The 20,486-nt window shown below is 42.6% G+C and overlaps 1 protein-coding gene across 2 annotated transcripts in view; it reads right to left on the minus strand.

Moving 5' to 3' along the window:
* Positions 1 to 20,486, minus strand: part of NKAIN4 (sodium/potassium transporting ATPase interacting 4) — a 45,998-nt gene that overhangs the window by 7,034 nt on the left and 18,478 nt on the right. For both annotated transcript variants that reach the window (XR_010623335.1, XM_065754567.1), the window contains exons 2-5: positions 17,215 to 17,352; positions 16,638 to 16,718; positions 8,466 to 8,663; positions 1,505 to 1,565 (exon numbers count right to left, since the gene is read on the minus strand). Coding sequence is in view for 1 of the 2 variants with exons in the window: in XM_065754567.1 (XP_065610639.1) it covers positions 1,505 to 1,565; positions 8,466 to 8,663; positions 16,638 to 16,718; positions 17,215 to 17,352 (478 nt within the window). In the remaining variant the exon portion in view is untranslated. The remainder of the gene's footprint in view (positions 1 to 1,504; positions 1,566 to 8,465; positions 8,664 to 16,637; positions 16,719 to 17,214; positions 17,353 to 20,486) is intronic.

Here is a 20,486-nt window from a genome sequence, read left to right on the forward strand (position 1 = left end):
ACATTTAAAGGAAACCACAAATGGAAAAGAAAATTAAAACGCAGCTCAAATTTGTTCAGGTCACTGGAAGGATCTACCACTGTGAGTGTGAAATATTGATGGTTTGTCATTGTTAATTATTCAAGCTGACATTTTCACTCCAAACTGAGAGGGGAAAAAAAATTTGTTAGTGGGGAACAGCCAACCATATCCTGAAATTTACTGCTCTGCATTTCTAGATAATACTTTCTTCCATGTGATTGCCTCTTCCCCCTCTGAAATAAGCCCTGTAGAGTTATTGCTTTACAATATTCAAGAGGCTCAGAATTCAAGCTATTTAGCTAACTGGAGGGCTATAGGGCAATCTTTAAGATATTACTTGCAATCTAACACCTTCAATAAATGCACTTGCAAGCTCTGAACAAGTGATCAATAAAGCCAGTAGAATCACGGTGTGTTCAGCCACATAGGAAACAACAGCCAAACATGGGGACAAGTCAGATAAGCAATGTATCTCATCTCTCCCATGTGAAATCAACATTCTTCACATACTTTAAGATAACCAGTTCAAAGCTGTCATTTTTTTTAGCTAACATCCATACCAGCTGTTCTTTAAAACAATAGAGCTACTTACAGTAAAGGAAGTGATATTTGGATATAAAGCCTTTGAGTCAGGTCCTGACCTAGAGTAAACTGCCCTAGACCCACTGGTTTTGTTAAGGCTATTCCAACTTAAACATTCTGAGAGTTCAAAAGCAGACAGGCAAAACATTGCCATTGAAATCAGATTTCACAGTCATTTGAATTCTTTGCATCCATTCTTGTGTTTATGGAAGTATTGGTCTCAAAGGGAGTTTTAGAAGGGTAATAATCCAGGAACAGGCTATAGGTATCTGTATAGGTCCTGCAGACTCAACCATCCATGTGATTTCTCTGAATTTTTTTTCTGACTCATCATAGTGAATACATGACACTTGAGAGATTTGCCTACCAAACACAACAGTCAGCTTCCTCATCCTTCCTGTAATTCACATATGCTACTTCTGCTTTTAAATTAAGGTCAGGTTGGCTCTTGGCAAGAAATCTCATGTTCTGCTTTATCCTCACATTTTGGCACATGATACTCAATCAGGTGGCCCAGTTAAATACCAGGCTTATTCTTCACTATATGTTGTCCTAGTTACATTTCAGAAGCATTGCTCTTCAGCTGTAGAAGCTTGAAAATCTGTCCAGTTTTTCTAAAGCCTTTCAAGTGAGTAGATAACACCAAACTTGCCTTTTTTCTTGTCTTTATTTGTTTTGTGCTGAACGAGTAACTAGATCATACTGTCTAACACTTACTGAAAAATGGGGAAAAAAATCTCACAGAAAAATAGCTGATTTTTGAAAGGTAGGTAGTACCACATCACATAGATGAAGAAATGGAAAGAGGTCTTATGGCAACTCATTCTTGATAGATGAGCATCTGAGAGAGAAAGAAAATTCAATAAAATCTTTGCCAAAGGATCTGTTGATAAATACTTACAGCTGTCTTCTTCTTCTGTAAAAACACTAACAACGTAACAGGCGTAGACAAAACCCACCAGCTAGAAAATAGAGAGAATAGGTCATTTCAACATCAATCTTGCAAGGCTGGTCAGAACTCATTTGGCATGATTTTAACAGCCAGTATTTATTCTCTGCTTGGCAGCACTACTGAAATGGTGAAGCCAAGTCATACTTATTGAAAAGTAGGGAGTGCAGGTGGAAGTTTAGATGAAGACATTGCAGGGAGCATGCTCAAAGCTCAAAACAAAATACTTGCAAGACCCATCCTCACCTTCAAGTAGTGACCTGCTGTTGCCAGAACAATTGGGAGAAACATGGGCTGGCTTTTTGTTATTATTAGTACTACCAAATTATGTTAACTCTTAGTAAGAAGTGATGGGCATGCAGGAGTGTGCCTGATGTAACATTTTAGACTGCTGTCTGCATACAGGTTTTGTTAACAGGAACTAGAACTCATCAGCTCTATATTTCTGTAATAAATGGCATAGAAGGAAAGAGAAATTACTAAGGTGTAGGAGTTGCTAGTAAGATGAGAGTAGCTTCCATGAAGCTGAGAAAGAAACTTAGTTAACCAGAAAAACAGTGATTACTAGCAGTAATGTTCAGAACTACTGTGATCTTTTGTAAGTTAGGCATTTAGGCATGGAGATCAAAATTAATTGGAAGGATATTCAAGTCTTACTCTAGGTTCACATTTTCTACGTATCTTCCTATCTTTGGAGAATAAAGATTTCTGCATGAGGTAATCAAACTTCAGGCATGCAAAATAAATGGGCTGGAGCATGCAAAAAACAAAGCAATAGCAATGGTTTTAATTCAAACACTGCATAGGCTAGCAGGAAATTGCTACTTCCTAGGAACCAGATAGAAACAGGAACAGTGAAACAACAGCAAGTAGCACCTATCTTGGCATGGAGCAACCACCATGTCAACTAATTGCTCAGAGCAGCACTTAGAGCAGAAAACTTGAGAGAACACTTTATAGCAGCCTAGTGAGTCTATGATGGTCTGTAGAAGTTCTAATGTGCCAGAACTACCTTACTCTATTTCAGTACTGTTTTTACCCAGACTGAACAGAGAAACAAACTCTTGGTACAATAGGAGTTAAACATTCTAGATCCAGCAAGGTTTTATTTTGCTCTGCCTTCTTTTTGTTAATCAAATATCCTCTCCATCCTTCATTTTACATCTTTACGTAACACCCCACTTAGCAGTATCTTGGTTGACAGTAACTGTATTAGTAAAGTTATTGTGAGACATAATTGTTTTCCACTGTGAACTCAATTTTCCTGAACAAGAGTTAGGATGTAGCATACAGTGACTCACTCTATGGGAAGACAGAATGATGCATGGTGAACCCGGAAAAGTAGAGTCCATTCATTTTTAATATGACAGAAACATACATCACACTAGAAAACAAAAGGCAAGTTAATGAGATTTCTACAGAGGAGTTATAAGGTATCCTTGATTTCTCAAGCTCTCCCAGACAAAGAACACCTCATTGGAAGGAAATGGAACATTTTCCTAGCACCACTAAGCCCTGTATCTCCTTTACAATCTCCTATAATTACTTAAGAGACGACCTAGCTCTCTCTTTTGCTTTGGGTGAACCCTACCAAAACATATCCCAGTACCATGGTGGAGGAGAGGTGGCTCCATGCATTCAAGTTTTCCCCTGTTGTGCATTTTCAAAACTATTGCTTCACCCTAATTTTCTATAAATTACAATATACTTTGATCAGAAAAAGTCCTATCAGACATGATGGAAACAGCAAGGCCACATGTAGTGGCCAGCTGATTTTACCTGCTGACTTTGACAACCTCCAAACAGAATCACGTCTTTTTAAAAGCAAACAAAACAAAATAAGAATAGTCAGATATTCTCTTCTTCTCGTGCTTCTATTACGTTAACAGCTTTCGTTCCTTCTTTGGTCCGTTGGGCGAGTGGAGGAGCTGGCCGTGGTGCTGAAACGGGCCCGCGTTACCGTCCCCATCCGCACCCACACAGGCGGCGGTAAGCCAGCAAGGCGAACCCTTAGAAATGCTCCTGGAAAAATAAAGTGCTCCAGCTTAAAGCTGGCACAACATTCAATGGACCTCCAAACCCTTTTCTGCCTCTCTTGCCTCTAATGCGTGTTTTCTGTAACCCCAGAATCAAATCAGGAGTGTGGTTGTTCCGCTATTTTTTTATTATTATTATTTACTTTGAAGATTCATCATTTTACGTTTCATAAGATATAAGGTCAAACCATGTGGTTTACATACATACACATATCCAAGCAGAAAAGATACATCTTGAATGTATGCTGATTCCAAGGGAACCCTAGGGAGGTCTTCTCTATTCCCAGATCTTCCTGTCATGCCTTGGGTTAATAGCCATGCAAAATGCATCTCTGAATCCATCCACTATTACTGTATGCTATAACATACACACACACAAGCCTTATCTAAGTTTGCAGTTTCTGATATCTGTGTCACATGAACTGTGAGTGAAAGATAGTTAGACAGGAGGAAAGCCATTCCTATTGTCTAGTCCCTTTCACTGTAAGAGTCTGCTAGAACATAGAGTGGATAGACTTCAAAAGATACCAGAAGAGCCTGATTTCATTCCTGATGAAGACACATCACTAAGAGTAGCAGAATTTAACACAGAAGAAAGCTTCACAGAGGCCAAGAACTTATAAGTAACTTCACTTCTGCTCAAAACACAATCTTTGCTGCTGATTTTAGTAAAAAACAAACAAACAAAAAAGAGTTTGTTTTAAACTCCACAATCCCAGGGAATAGAAGTAATCCTTAGATCTTTGCAAATTACATAGGGGAGGTGGAAGAGGAGGAATTAAGCTTACTGAACTTGTGAAATACTGAAAAAGTCAGTGAGGTAAAATGACACTAAGCTATTGCTCTAATTCCCCAAAGAATGTTCTTGGGCTTTAGCCTCTGCTGCTGTTTCTCCACGTGTTCTGCATGTTCAGTACCAGCTTCCTCCAGGCTGCACAAGTATCAGATTAAGCTTTTTATTAGGAACACATGTTGCAGACAGGTGTGTTCAGTCAGTCTGTCAGACAGCCTGGGAATGGACACACTGTTGAACAATAGAGGATGGATATGGGATGTCCCAAGCATTCTTAGGGCAGATCAGCAAAGCAAGAAAAGCAGAAATGACAAGCATACACAAAATTACAAAGAAAAGAAATTAATTCCTCAGTCATCTCAAGTAAATTTTAAAAAGTTGAAGAACACTCATGCAAGAGAAACACTGAAAGAACTGGAGCCACTAACACTGAGTTACAGAAAGATCTAAAGAAATGGAGTATCTGGCTGCAAGCATACAAAATACAAGAATGGGAACAAAAATTTTAGGATGTGTTACTGTTGCTTGGGTAAATCTTAGCTTTAGTCTTACATCTGTTCTACTAAAGATTCTGGGCACTTCAGTTCTAATCTCCAGAGAAAAGAGAAACCTCCCATTCCTCCCCCCCCCTCACCCCCCCCCCCCCCCCAATATATGTTCAGTCTTCTTCAGTGCAGATAAATTCCAGGTTTCACTTCTAATCAAAGCTAAGGAAGCACGTATGCTCTCAGTGCAAAAAAAGGGGGGGGCGCGGGCTTAAATAAAGAGATCTCTGGCCAATTCACAAGCTGTAAAAAGCAAAAACAGCCTGTGAAGTAAAAAATATTGTGACCGGACAGTCAAATGAAGCAAAATCCTTTGATTCTCTGACCTTCTTTACTATTTGGATGCAGTCACAACCTCTGAAAATCTAGCTGCTGCCAACAGCAAAGCATCTCTTGCGCCTTGCTTCTCACATAGCATCTGCTGTCGAAGCTTGCATTGCTGCCTTCCTGGGAACCTTCCAGCCTGTCAGTTGGAGTGAAAACAGCAGACGGGCCGGCAATGGGAAGAGATTTCCAATTTCCACCCCATTCAAAGGAGCCTCAGGAAAAGCCTAACCCTCCCCACTCCCAGAACTACCATATGGATAGCCCAGAGCTACGCCACATATTTCAAAACCAGAAATCACTCCTCTCCCTGCTGGCTGGCAAGATGGGGAGATGCAAGAAAAATCCTTGCTAAGAATACAAAACAGATTTTTTGACAAAATGGTTGCTGTTGCATTTCCTGATTGGGTTGGTAGGATTAGATTTATGGTGACATTTCTATACATACCATTACAGATTTGAAGAGGTTTTGTTCTCACAAGTTTTTTTCTTCCAATATCTTCTGTGCCAAAGCATCAAGCAAGGTTTCCACACTGGGCCATACAGCTATTCATATTGTGTGTTGACTGATATGCCCAAGTTTAATCCCACTCCAGATTAGAGGAGTTGCTTTTGCCTTCAAGGAACACAAACTCTAAACAAGAGTAGGCTGAGACCTCTTCAAATGCATGCACAGGAGTTGGATAATATAGCCACAGCAGGATTCAAGATGACAGCCATCGCTGTGGTTGATGTATGGTTTGCTTTCCCTTTCCTTTGGCACGTAAAATCAAATTCAGCAAGATTAACTTAGCCTTTCCACGAGTACACAACACAGTGCACTACAGTCCCTCAAAACTCTCAAGGTATTGGTATCTCCAGAAAACAAGACTCCTCAGCTAGGTGCTGTATATTAAAGAACAAGGCAAAGAACGTGGATATTGCACTGCTGTACCAGGGATTAAAAACAAAAACAACAACAACAAAAAAAACAACTTCTAAAAACCTTTAAACAAAGCAAAACTAACAAAAGAGCAACAATTTTACCTATCCCTCCACCTTCTTATCAAGGTACTGACTATTCAGATCTCAGATGTGCATGGGACAAGGAAGGAACTAGGTCATATCCCTCACTGCATCCCCTGAGCCTTCAATTCCAAGTCATGTATTTGTAGTATTGATCCAGCCTCTCTGCCTGCCTGCTGCACAGTACCTGCCAAGCACTTTGGGAAGAACAGCAGCCTGCAATAAAATCTGCCTTAAAATGAGATAAAGGGAACAGTGAAAATACTGGTAGGGATCAAAGAGTTTGACCCTTAGAGACTAAAATAGGAGAGAACTGGCTGTTTTCAGACAAGGTCGGAATGAGAATATGAAAAAGCTTTCTTTCTGCCTTACCTTAGCAAAGCAGGGAGAAGTAGTTCTGTTATTTTCCCCACTATCTGACAAAACTATATGAGCATTTCCGAGCTGGCAGGAGCTAAAGGCCTGAGGCTTCAATACTCTACTTTTACTACAGGACAAGTAGAAATTTACTTCACTCTGCACAGCTCAGCTCATATGGGCTTTCTTGCATATGAGTACTGTAGTCTCATATCCAGAGTTTAAGATGCAAAAACTTACTGAAAATGAAGTCCCAGAAAGAAGGATAGAGAAGATATTTACCTATATCCTGTTTTCTTTTACAGTTTCCTCTTCTGTCTCCCTATCTGCCCCTTTCAGTGTCCTGTGGATGCAGGCAAAGGAGAAAACACCCCAGGAGACGCAGACACAAATCTGTGTGACCACTTAGGTTAGGGCCATCTGCTCAAGTTAATGAGATGACATAAAGCAAAAGTCTTTTTCTCATCCAACTTGAGAATATTTGTTGGCCAAAATTCTAGGCTAGAGCACAAGTGCTTGTGTCAGTTCAGATGCTTAGAAAGGATGCTAACAGGGACACGTTTCTGCACTTAGAGTCCACTTATGGGATGTTCTGACTTCAAAGTCTTTCCATATACTTCACCAAACTAGATCATCAATCCTGTTCAAGCTGACAGCTCTTTGTAAAAGAAAACAAGTTCTAATTTTTGGATGTCTATGTTTTCTCAGACAAACACACTGAAGCAACTCACAGATCCTTTAATTTGGATTGTTTTCCCTGAAGGAAAACCTCAGAGAACATTAACAGCCCACACACGAGCCAGGGAGTCTATCCAACTCAGGAAACAGGAGTTTCTCTCTCCGCCTGGTTTGTGTGACACAGCCAGAACAGAGCCCAAGCCTTGCCTGCTACCTGCAGTTCACTGGGTCACATGGATTATCCCAGCTAATAGGAAATACAGGATGAAGGCAGTGGAAATTTGTTTAAAAAAAAATTGCAGAGAAGTACTTGGATCTCCTGAAGCTTGGAGTTTCTCTGTATTTGCAATCCTTCATCATTTCACCAAGGCAAGTTACTCCTTCTTAAGCCAAAACTGAAAGGTGAAACACACATATTTTACCAGTCCACATCAGTTTGTACTTAAAGCCACTAACCACAAAGTGACAAGCCAAAGCAGATTAGAAAGACACAGGCTGTTAACTCTACTGCAGCTACAAAAGGCAAGATCACCTATGAAGTAAGGCAAACAATGAACCTTTTCCTTCCCTTTCCTTTCCACAAATGAGGAGCAATTAATGAACAGTGAACATTAAGTACGTTTAATTACTACTGAGTATTTAAAGACCATAGAAAACTCAGATGAGGAAAGAGTCAATAGAAATACTTAATGCACATCTTAAGCGTCAGTAGAAATAAAGCATGCTGCTTTCTGTGCTTCCTTAAAGTCTATTTCATTTTCTGACAATTAGGATTTTTCTCCCTTTTATTTCTTTGCAATAAACAGGCACATTTTTGCTCCCTCAACCAACAATGAGTCACATAGATCAGAAGAAATCCCTCTTCAGAGCAGCTTATGTCCATATTAAAACTTAAAACACAGATCTCCTCACTCCAACAGGGATATGGAATGATTTGTTATTGGATGGTTGTATGTGATGCATGACTTTGTTAGATTCCTGCTATTCATTTCCAATTTTTTACAGCAGTAAAATTCACAAGAGAAGAGAACAGGAAAACAACCAAACATTTACAGAGGCTTTTGCAATCACATGATGTAAAAATCAGAGAAAAGCATAGGCTGCTATGCATCTGGAAAGAAAACAGTATCTCCTGAGTAACCACTGCCCCGTGGCGCTCTCAGCACTGTACTCACCGCAATCAGGATCTGGAAGGAGCTGTGCATGACCTCAATGTACCGGTACTCCAGGGCACAGCCTATCACAGAGATGTAGGAGTGGCTATCCAGTCCTGCGATGCCAGACATTGAAGCCTCCTTCCTTACACAGCCAGGACCATTTTCACTCCACCATGACTGATGCCGGGAGATGTTAAACGTCAAGAGCTCACTGTCCTGAAGAGAAAAGTTGCAAAGATATCTCCATTAACTCTGAGAGTATCTGACATGCTTTCTGATGGAGGCCATATTAAAAATCAACAGAAACTTAAAATTTCTGACATCCCCTCTCTCAAGAAATGCTATCACAGGTCAAAGTACATGGGCCTTATAGTCATTATTAAAAAGCATCCTGTTAAAAGAAAAAAAAACAACCAAAAGCATGCTCTAGGTATGTACTTCCAAGTACTGGAAGCAACTTAGAGAAATAAGAACTTCATACCCCCAGAGTGAATTTCAAAACCCAACAGATCTTCCCACACTCCTAGCTTTAAATCCATCTAACAAGATCCCCTAGCATTTCAGACTGTCCAGTTTCCTTCCACACTTTTAACATATGGTGTTTCTGCCTCTCCTGTTGACCTTATGCACTGCCAACCTCACTCAGGTCAAGTTACCCAGCTGAGCTGACCTCACAGTGATGATTGCAGCTTCTCAGGAACACTTTCCCAGCAATTCCTTATCAACTCTACTTCAGACAGCTTTGTTGTATTGCTCTTATCTTTGCAAATTTGATAACCAATGCCATTGTGAGCGTTACATGGTGTAACACCACACAGGTAGTGCAGGAGTGGTGCGTGCAAACAGCTGTTCATTTAAAAGTGGCACCACACTTGGGAAAAAATTGGTACCTGTTGGTATGCCCAAAAGTACTTTGGCATTTTGAGCTTATAGGACACAGCAAAGTCCTCCCCCAGATGTCAAAGCACAAACTGAGAACTAACAGGAAGGCACAAGAAAAATCAGCATCAGTGCAGAGGTGAGCATGCAATGCTGGGTGCCCAGCATCACTCTGATGCAGGATCAACATCACCTTTAGACCACAGGAAAAGGGACTAGAAGTTTTATTCTGAAGGCTAGATTGCAACATGGGTGAGGTAGAGGATCCATGCAACTCTACTGGGTAGAAAGGAAATATTGGATATACACCCCCAAGTTAAAATGTTTAGCACCTATCCATGTACTACTTAGCACCCTCATATTAGTGTCCTACATGCAGCCTGCAGGAAAGAGGCAGCTCCTAAAAATGCAACAGTCCAAGCTTGGGGTATCCACACTTCCTAACATGAGAAACCTAATGGGGCAGCTCACCAGCCTTGGTTCACCATACAGTCCAGAGGGAACAACAGAGGGCAGCTAACCTGTGCCTATCTGAATCACCCTCAGGAGAGAGGGCCCACCTCTGCTGCCCATAGAGGGAGCTCAGCCAGGTAGGTCTGCAGATAGACTTTTGTGTATCTGTATTTGCAGCCAGACATGAACTCGAGTTGGAAGAGCAGAAAATGAGAGTGGTAGCCAGATAACTTGTGAATAGAAGCCAACCACCCCAGCACACACATCGTGTAGGAACCCTTCAGTGCAACACAGATACTCAAAAACAGTTTGCAGAGCTGTTATTAAAATATGCTGCAGGAAGCACATGTTAAGAAATGTGGACAATTAAGTGAGAAGACAGCTGCCAAGTTCCCGACATAATTACTACAACAGATGGGATCTGTTTTACAGTAGACGGAGGAGGGCATGGAGATGAAGTATGGCACCAGTGCAAAAGCAGTCTGAATAGCAAAGGAAAGACAATAGAGAAGATTTAACAGTTGGGAATGTAAAGAGCTGTCTGCATTTTAAAGGCTGGGAGGAATAAGGAGATTGGCAGCTACAAGATAACAGTGCAAGGTGCTGTGCTATCTACATTTCAAGAGACTATTTCCTCTTGTATCTTCTTGCAGTTTTGGCAGGAACATCTTCAGCCTTCTCCCTCAGCTGGGCATTACTCTTCAGTGGCCCTCAGATATTCCCCCTATCACAGCTTTTCCCACGAAGCTTGCTCTTTCTCTCCCAACTTTTTGCTGTGCATGTTTTGAGATGTATGGATTTTCCCACCTATCACCTTATCCTGTGCTCTTCTCTACTCCTTTCCAAATACATAAGAATTCTCGTGAAAAATAAAGAACAGGCTTTCCTTCTTGAACCTCCATATCATCAGTGCAGGAATCAAAGAGTTTGACCCTTAGAGACTAAAATGAGAGAGAACTGGCTGTTTTCAGACAAGGTCTGAGTGAGAATATACTTTTTTTTTCTGGCTTAACTTTACTGCAGAAGCAAAAAAACTTGTTTGTGAATTAAGCTTGAAAAAGCAGAACAAGCACTGGGCTGCAGATAGGCAGGTGGAAGAACTGTAGGTCCTAAAAGCCTAAAAAGCAGTCACTGTTTTTCACCTACAATTACACTCCAACTCCATCCAAAACATATTACACCCCAATCAAGAGCAGATTGGAAAAAAGGAGCCCATTTGAATTCTGAAAGTACATCAGCTTGCACACATGAGCCATCCATCTCACAGATACAATACAAATACTGATCGCTCACTGGAGTTGTGCATGCCCTCAGGTTCACAGCACAGACACCTTTCTGCACATGCATCTGTCTGCAGCACTGCAGGGCACAAGGGCAGCGCAAATGAAAGGAGCTCAACAAGCAAAGCACTGCTGTTCCCTTTGCTTGTGTCCCTGGATGGGTGTCCTTGGAGGATACCTGCATGAATGAGGCATAATAAAAGAGCATTCAAGAAAATCAGTTAATTGACCTTCTGTTGTTCAGTGCTTGCTAGGAGATGAGGAAAACAACCCTAGGATGTCTCCTGTGGTTTGCCAGCTTCATTTGTGAGGAGAGTTGAAGAGAAATGAAACTATAAAATAAGGTACACTAAAACCACGAGAAAGGGATCAGTCACAAGAAAATTTAGGAAACAGCTGTTTCCCCGAACCTGTCTATAAAGTATTTGAAGTCTAAACATACTGAAATACTCTTAAAAACGGTATGCAGCTTGAAAGATACTAATGAGTCCCAGAAGGGAGCAAGCCCTGCTGTAGGGAGAGAACGAGCTGCGTAACCGCACTCCCCCTTGTTCCTTGACAGGATGCTATTTGAAGGGCTATCGCTTCCTCTTTAACCTTCAGCCTCCAGGGAAATATGAGCAAAGAGCGATACGAGCTCCTTCCCAGGAGCATGTTGAAGGCCAGCCAAAAATCACATTTCGCTCTGAACTGCTGTAGCACCTGGTTGCTATCCATTTGCCATCAGCGTGAGGAGGAGGATGACAGCACTAAACCCGTAGTGCCTGCCTTTTACAGAGTCTGTTTTCTGCTCCCAGCCTCACCTCACTGTTTCCCATGGGGAAACTCACACCTAGCTCTGACACTCAGAGAAGACAGCTGTGTTTTGTAAGCTTACTTTAAAATATTCTTTTTCTGAAAGCTTTTTTAAGAATAATTTTTAAGGGACTTACCAGAGATGGTTTTACTCTTGTTAACAGCCTTCTGAATTCCCTCCTCAGTATTTCTTTAACTACCAGACAACGCAGCATTAAAACGGCTCAGGAAACAAGTTGAACATTGTACAAATGCTCCCAGAAGCTGACAGCAGAATCATTTCACATCTTTTAAGTTGGAAATATTTTCTTACCAAATTGAGAAACGTAACATTTATCTACATAACATCACGCGTGCTGAACAGCCTCATCACCCTGACACAATGGAGAAGCACTTCGATCAGTTCTCAGCTTGTTGACAATGCCACAGCACCTATGTGGTTTGCTCACTGGAAACACAAGCTTCCAGTTTCAAAACTGAGGTGGAGTTGAGGGACAGTTGTAGCTATGTGTACATTTATCCACCCTCCTCTCAGGATTTATTCAGGTACAGAGTCATCCCAGAGATGCCATCCAGGTTCTATGGAATAAAAGCTACTTCCTCCTGCACCCCTCCATCACCTGGCTCATAAGGACTTCCTTTTTCATTGTTTCAAGAGGAGAACTAGACCACCATGGCTCTGAATTCAGATCAAAACATTTTGTAGACTTGAAAGAATATAAAGGATGGAAGAAAACAACAACAAAAGATCTTTGCAAGATAAATAACTCCAGGGGGAAGGGATAGAGTCCATTGAAACACACAATAGCAATTCCTCAAGCCTCTCTGAACACTCCCCAAGAACACAACGAAGAGTCGATCAGTGTGGCAGCTGGACAGACCAGCGTTCATATGTCTTACCAGCATGATTTTAATTATTCATTCAAAGAGACAATTCATACTGAGGTGTTGCAGCACAGAGTGCTTTGCACTGAGTAGGCAGGGAGAGGCATGTATGTCATATCAGACACAGCCTACGCAGTCAGAAGATAGCTTCCAACAGCTGGATATATGAAAAAGGAGAAAAAAAGGGAACAAGCCAGAGGAAGAGGAGCAGCAGTCTGTAGGGCAGGCTGTCTGTGAGTCCCACCAAGCACAGTGATACGGAGCAGCAGTACTGAACTTCTAGAGACAAAACATCCTCCACACGCTACAAGAGTGCTCAGAACTCTGAGCAGAGGCAGAGCTGCCAAGAGCCTCTCAGAGAGATATCACCATCTTGCTGCTGGTGCTGAGAAGCAGCTTTTAAAATCCAGATTGCTGCATCTCTTGCCTGCTCACTAGCAAAGCACTTCCAGTAAAGCTGACATATGCTAACGCACTTAGGAGGCCTTCCAGCAACAAGGGAAGTGCTTTCTTAGGCACCTGTGCAGACCCATTTGTGTCTGTCCACCTAATGGAATTCTCCTGTGCCATACTTCACACTCCATTATTGCTACTATGAAAAGATGGCAAGATAAAAAAAATAACAGGGTAGAAAAATAGAAGTCAAGTCAGTTTAGCTCTCACAGGAAATAGAAAATAGATTCTCAGAGCAGAAAACAACGTTCTCCCTTCAGATTAAAAAGGCCAAAACCTTAAAGGTAACTATAGCTAGTGGTTGGGGGTAGCTACAGGTAGCAGGTCATTATAACTGAGCACAGGCAGCTAGAGCAGCCATCCTTAGGGCCTCCGTGGCCAGCACAGGGCAAGCACTGCTGGAGGAACCTGGAGGATAAAGGAGCACTCTGGGAAACGGAAAATAGAGGAGTAAACAGAAGGTACAAAGCAACAGACAACGAATGGAGGAAAGGGACAGTGCAGGAGTAATTGCTCGGTAAAGGAAAGTGAACAGGAAGCTGCTGTAGCACTGTTTAACAACCACACACCTACCAGCCTTTATTCTATGGCTAACACTGGGTTTATGACTGAGTCTATTAATCCCTATGTTGACTTGTCTACGGACTGTAATAGGACCTCATTTCATAGAGTTCACAGCTGTGGTGTCTTTTGTTTCCATTTATTCATTCAGCTAGGCACTCAAGCGAGCTTCTATACCCACCACAGCCCTGTCCTGCAAGGCATTGCCCTGTCTGCAACTCACACTCACTCCCCACAGCAAATTAAGGCTTAGGCATGAAAGCAAATAATCTTTTTTTTTTTGTTATGAGTGCTTATAACCATCTGTAACACCATACTGCAATGGAAATAATAGCAATAATAGTAAGGTGGCATAGTCCCAGGCTGCAGCAAGTGAGGATCAGCCCGAGTGCAGCAGCCACAGATACCACAGATACAAAGGAAAAAAAGCTGCTTACCTCAGGAAGGCCTTGGGCATATAAGGATCTCCTACAAGTTAACCTCAAATCTTGACTCATCACTCGGGTACACTGCATGCACCTGAGCTCCCCTGGGGTGGCCCTACCTTCCTACCATGTGCTCAATCACATTTTCAAGCCATGACTTAGAATTTCCACTACACCATCATAACCATTTCCTCAGTTCTCCAGGCTAAACCTGTTAGAGAAAAAACACTTGAGTCCTTTCTCTCCTTTCTCACCCCACCTGAGTTATCACCTATCTCAGTTGCACTGGGCTGCCATTATCAGTCACTAAGTTAACAAGCCCCATTCTTTCTAGCTCACTGCCTTTTCTGCATTCTGTCATTATAAATTAGCCAGCTGCTGACAGATCTCCCCGATAGACTGTCCTTGTCAGGAAGGCAGAGGGACCAGGCATGAATGCTTCTCTGCCACAGGGTTCCCAGGAATCAGAGGAAAAGACCTCTCTCAGAGCTATCAGTTCCTTAAAATCTTGTACAGAAACAGAGCAATTGTGAAACACTTGTCTGAAATACTCTCTAGCACGTTTAGTTTAGTAGTTAATGAGTTACCCTTTACCTGACCGGCTCCACCAGCATCACTCCACCAGAAGCCTTCTTCTAACATTTAGAATCTACCTGCTTACTGCAGGACTCGTTACAAAGAAACAGGAAAAAAGCATCATGACTTTTTCTTAAAAGACAGCCTTTTAAAATTAAACAACTCAGAAGGAATAGAGAACAGGCTGTAAAGCATTTTACCACAGACCAGCATTTTGGTTTTGGTTTCTCCAGCGTTGCCACTTATCCAGCAGCATGAAGCTTTCATTGCAGCTATAGAGAGAAGCCCAGCACATCAGTAATAGCACATACTGCAGCTCAGCTCTAGCAGAAGTCCCCAGTCACAGCAATCATCCCACGAGCCAAATAAGGGCTCATTACACACTGGCTTTGCTTTAAACAAGCAACAGCACATAGCAAGGTAATGAAGTGAAGCTCCTCTGCAGTGGAGAAAGCGAGTTTTTCATGCTGTCTGAATTGCAGAACAGCAGTCTCACCTCACCTGATGCAGGGCAGGTTGGGATTAGTAAACACAAACAATCAGCTGGCTGGAAGCAAACACTGCTGTCAGGGAAGCTCCCAGAGCAGCTTTTGAAGTTAGTACTTCCTCTCATAAGGGAGCTTTAAAACAGTTAGATAAGATTTTTTTTTAATTGGTTGCAGCCAAGATGAAGATCATCTCAGGCTGAGCTTCCAGCTCACGAATAATTGCCGTTTTGGGCAAGAACTCTCTCAAAGTTTCTTTGGATAATTGTGAGGGGAAATGGAGATTAACTGAGGAATTAAGATGTTACATGTTCTTATCTGCAAAGGATTTATGCTGTCACTCACAACTTACTGTAGGCCTGTTAAAAAAATAAAAATGAAATGCTGTTCCAATTATGACTGCAATTCAGATGCGTGACCTGGGAATTCAGGCCAGATGTAGAATGCTCTGAAGTGAACCCATAGCCCATAATCACCCTTAGTCCACTAAGCTGGAGCAACACTTCGTATTCATTGCTCACAGCCCAGGCTTAGCTTGGGGCTCACCTCTCTTTTTTTTCTTATTTCTGACTCACCCCTCACCAAGCAGGCAGCAATGCTGAGCTCATTGCATTTTTAAAGAGCTATCTTTGAAGAGACAGTAACTCACTGCTCCCCTGGACAGAGGCCACTGTAACTAAGAGGGAAGAATTAAGACAGAGAAGTCACATCACTGATGCAGAGTTCAGAGATGCTCCAGCCTCCTCTACAAGGTCCAACACCAGACACCTTGCCCAGTGCATTCACCACATGTACCAGTCCCTACTGCTGAAGGACATTAGGTCTTCAACAGGAATAGGAGGTAAAAGATATCAAGAGAAGGAGTTCCAGCAAAGTTCTTAGTCCAAGTGAGCCCAAACTGAGCCCTCACTGGACCTCTCCTCAAGAGAGAAAACATGCTCACTGCTCCCCAGTGCCTTCCTCTCCCCATCACACACCTTCCTTCTTTGGTGCTATCAGACCACAAGGGGATCAGCTATAATCCAGTTAGCTCACAGCCTTTCCTCAGTTACCTCCACATCACAGCTAGGAATTAGCCCTCAAACCCCACCTCTTCTCAAGATAACTCTACTGGCAGGCTTGCTCTTACCTTTAAAAAGCAATGACACTTTATCCCATATGCCATCAGGGCTTATTCCAGCCACTACTTGTACTGACCAACAAAGAACTCCAGATTAACTATTAACCCCCCCATTCTTGCTGTACAATAAGCATTATTCTTTCTCCACAAGTAAAGCAACTCTCCGTATTAGAGAAAGCGAGGCTAATTCCCAGGCAGTCCCCTCTCCCTTATCTCACTACTAGCTCTGTTCTCTTTGCAACAAAGCCTGGGCACGCACTCACAAAGCTCCCACTCACCTTTGAGAGCCCTCCTACTTCTAAGTAAAAACAGATGATGAAAATGTTCCAGGTGACCCAAACTGCAGTCCAGATGGCATACTAAAAGAGAACAGGAGGGAAAGAGAGAAGCAATAAACGTAAGGAAATCACTGGAATCAGCTTATATATACATATACATATACACGATCCAGCTAGGGACAGTTAAATGCACTGAGGCACCATCATCCTTGCCTCTTCTTCTGTTTCTCATATGCAGAAAGTCCTCTACCTAAACAGAGGCACAGGGGCAGAGCTTTGGAGGGAGTAGAAGAGCTACTGCCATGTGTTTGTCCAGCATCTCATTCTCTCTCTCTGTTCTGCAGTGTCTTTGTGTTATTTTTGGTACAAGTAATAAACATCTGAAATCTTCCGAGTTTGGAGCAAGTACAGCAGAAATGCAGAACACCGAACAATGTGTTCTTTAGCACAGCCAGGCACCTCCTGTTAAAATTGTTTGCAGTGCTCATGCCTGATTTCCCAAGGGCTTTACTTGGTTCCTCATCACTTGCTGTGTCCCACCAGAGGAAAGGCTCCGAACAAAGCAGATATTTCTTACCACCACTATGTAGCGAGGTCTGTACTGAATGGTGCCAAACAGGCCAAGGATAACAATGATGATGTGGAGGAAGTTGGCTAGGATAGGAGCCCACTGGTATCCCAGGAAATCAAACACTTGCCTCTCTAATGCAGCAAGCTGGAAGGGAGAAGAAGAAGGAAAGTTACAGCTTCAGGACTCGTGACATTCATTCTCAAGGTTTTGACATGATCCCTGAGCAAATCACCACTGCAGCTGAAGTCATTACTCCAATCCCAAAACAATTTACTGCCTATGAACCAATTCAGTAGCACAGGACATGCATCTACATCCCCCCTTCTTCTTCACACCCCTCCCTTTCCCCCTTGTGGCTGAGCTAATGTGGACCATGAGTTCTAGTGCCTAAGTGGAGGCATGTCCTCTATTCCATGCACTTTGCAATGGGGAGGCAGCCCTGGCAGTGAGACAGTAACACCTTAAATGGCTGCAACAGGACTTTCAAGAACTCATTTATCAGAGCTTTCAGCATCACTCCATCATTCCTGACACCTCTCAGATTTCTGCTCTGCAGCACACATCCATCAAGGTGAGAGGGAGGAGAAAACTTTCCCCTTTACCTTCCCCCAGCAGAAAATCCTGCCATCCAGCAAAGAAATTCTGCAAACACATTGGCTTTCCAGGAGGACATACTTACCAGCTCTAATAACCTGGTTCAAGGCTAGTACTATATTCTAGAAGTAAAACTCCATTAGTGCTGAGGTGCTAGGGCTGATTTTCAAGTGTATTTGCATTAAGATGTGGGTTTCATCTGTAACACATTGCTTGTGTAGCAGGCGAGCAGCTGCTCATCTGGTTCTGAACACTGTGTTATGCATGCAGCTGTAAGAGCAAAACAAATATCCAGATACATGCAAGCCTTAATGTCCCCACCACCTTTAAATGTTTTATCTATAGGTGAAACAGTGAGTGGAGGGAGCAAAAGGCTTCCTGAGGCTTTTTCCAGCAGATTCCAAGACCACATTTTCTTGTAAGATTTCAGGGTGTTTAATTATCAGAGAAACACGCTGCAATTACGTTATGACTTTTCATATTTATTTTCATCTAAATAAATCATTACTATTTATAACTGATAGTCAATTTAACTAGTAATTAGACGTTAAGCATGAATGATCCTTGTCTACTATATGTAATCAGCTATGAAATGTGACATTTTCTCCTGGTTTGGCTTTTAAACAGCAGCTGGGCGCCAAGCACTCTGGCTTCTGTAATGACTTCTGGTTGAGTGGTTGCAGGTCGCCATCCCTCTGCACGATAAGGGAAACCACACCTACCAAATGGGCATCTCCTTCTCAAATCAGTGGGGAAATCACCCTCACATCTCTTTTGGGCCAGAAAGATATTGCAGTTCTCAACACTATCGTGGAAGTTCAACAAAAATCTCTGTTTCAGAGAAATCCACGTTGGCCCTGGTAAGGGAGATCAATCAGTAAGCAGCTTTCCTCACTGGCATCTCTTCACCAGCAAAGGGCTATGGGGAGACAGGCAGGGAATAGTGACGGTCTCAAAATCTTTCTCGTTTGCAAATGAATTAGTCTTCCCTTTGAAACAGTTCAATTTGAAGTGTAAGAAAGATGCCATGTGATGTGCATCGTGGCCGTGTGCCGCCTCTGGGCCAGCACATGGTGGGGACAGCTCATGTCACTGCTCAGCCTGGTCCCCCAAGCAGGGAGATTTTCCATATCTCATCAGAAACAGAGGTTAAACTCTTAATCTTTTAGGAGGGGATTAGTGCACATACCTTAACAATATTTGGAAATTTTGAATCCTGACTGGCTGGCAGTGGGTCACTTGACTGTGACTGCTTCATCCAATCAGGCATTTAATTGGCTTTGTGTGTCCCATTAGCGTGAGAGCATGTGTTGCACAGAGATGGCATGGCTGTGTGTCACTTAGCCGAGGGGACCAGCGGCTGTGTGCTCTGCACAGATAATGCCCTGTGCTGCTCGTCTTCACCTCCTGCCTTCAAGCCCACAAAGGGGATTAAGATAGATTCTGCCTACATGTGTACTCAAGAATCAGGGCATCCATGTTTAGATATGTGTTTTCTACTCTCAAATGAACATTTCCTGTTAGGCTGCGTAAAAGAGGAAAGCTTGCCCTTTGCAATCTTGATGTTTCCTGGCTTGTTTCGACCTGGGAAAGCATTAGGTTTTGAACTGAGTGGTACCCAGCCATCCTGAAGATGATGTACCTGGGTTCCCGTGACCTCAGGGTGAGAAGAGCTGCAAGCTAAACCACCTTTGCACAGCTCATGGAGAGACCACTCCCCCTTGGCCATACTGCATTTTTCCCAATTACCTTGCACATTAGCTTCACAACATACTTTCTCCCTACAATTGCCCTGATCTCCAAGTTGATTCTGTCCTGTTTCTTTGCTCCTTCTCCTGCATTTTTGAATAATTTTGTATCCCTGGGAGGTGTAGATGTGGTTCAGCTGTGACTGCCTGTGGTTCAGCTAAGGGGAGCAGGAGCAGAGTCTGTATGATTCTGTGTGATGCGAGCACTCAGGCAAGCTGTTTCCTCATTTATATGAACAGAAGCAATGTAGGATGGGCATTGGTAGCAAACTCAAATATTACTGATGAAACTCCAGCACTGTATTATGGGCATGCAGGTGGTTAGGCTGCTCTGCAATCCAACTGCTAGAAATGCAGTCTGAAGTTATCCTGAGCTTGTCCCTGTCCCCCTAGGAATCCAGGATAATTAAGAAAACATTTGCTATAAACGAATAGATAAACAACCATTTCACTCATTACACTACAGTTCTGTGTGCAGAGCATACCTATTAAATGCCGCTGAGATTTGCAGGTACACAGGGCTGATGTTTCACTAAGCTGGCTGTGGTAACTGTGCAGCAGAGGTAAGAAATGCAGTCATACCCTTCCTGCCTGGTGCCTGCAGTTATGCAGAAATGGCAGTGCCAGCCCTGCCCCTGCCCACACATAGCAGCAGACCTGCACTCGCACACTGAGCCTCTTTGCAATCCCTCTTGGTGAGCAGAGGAAAAGCCATGTCTTTGCTGTAGCATTCTTTACAATGGATGATTCATGCTATTCTATTGAGAATCCCTATTACAGTCTAGAGGTAGTGGTTGTAAAGAGAAATTTCACAGATTGTGGCACAGGTTTCCACCCATTCAAAAATGACAGGATCTTTCCATCAGGGAGAACAATCTTTTCTTCTTTATGGCTATTCTTATTAAAAATAGTATTTCTTCTGCTCCTTTTGCTTCT

This window comes from Cyrtonyx montezumae, unplaced genomic scaffold, assembly GCF_038088225.1.
Source record: "Cyrtonyx montezumae isolate F1298 unplaced genomic scaffold, pur_monq_1.0 scaffold_9, whole genome shotgun sequence".
In the NCBI taxonomy this organism is placed as follows: domain Eukaryota; kingdom Metazoa; phylum Chordata; class Aves; order Galliformes; family Odontophoridae; genus Cyrtonyx; species Cyrtonyx montezumae.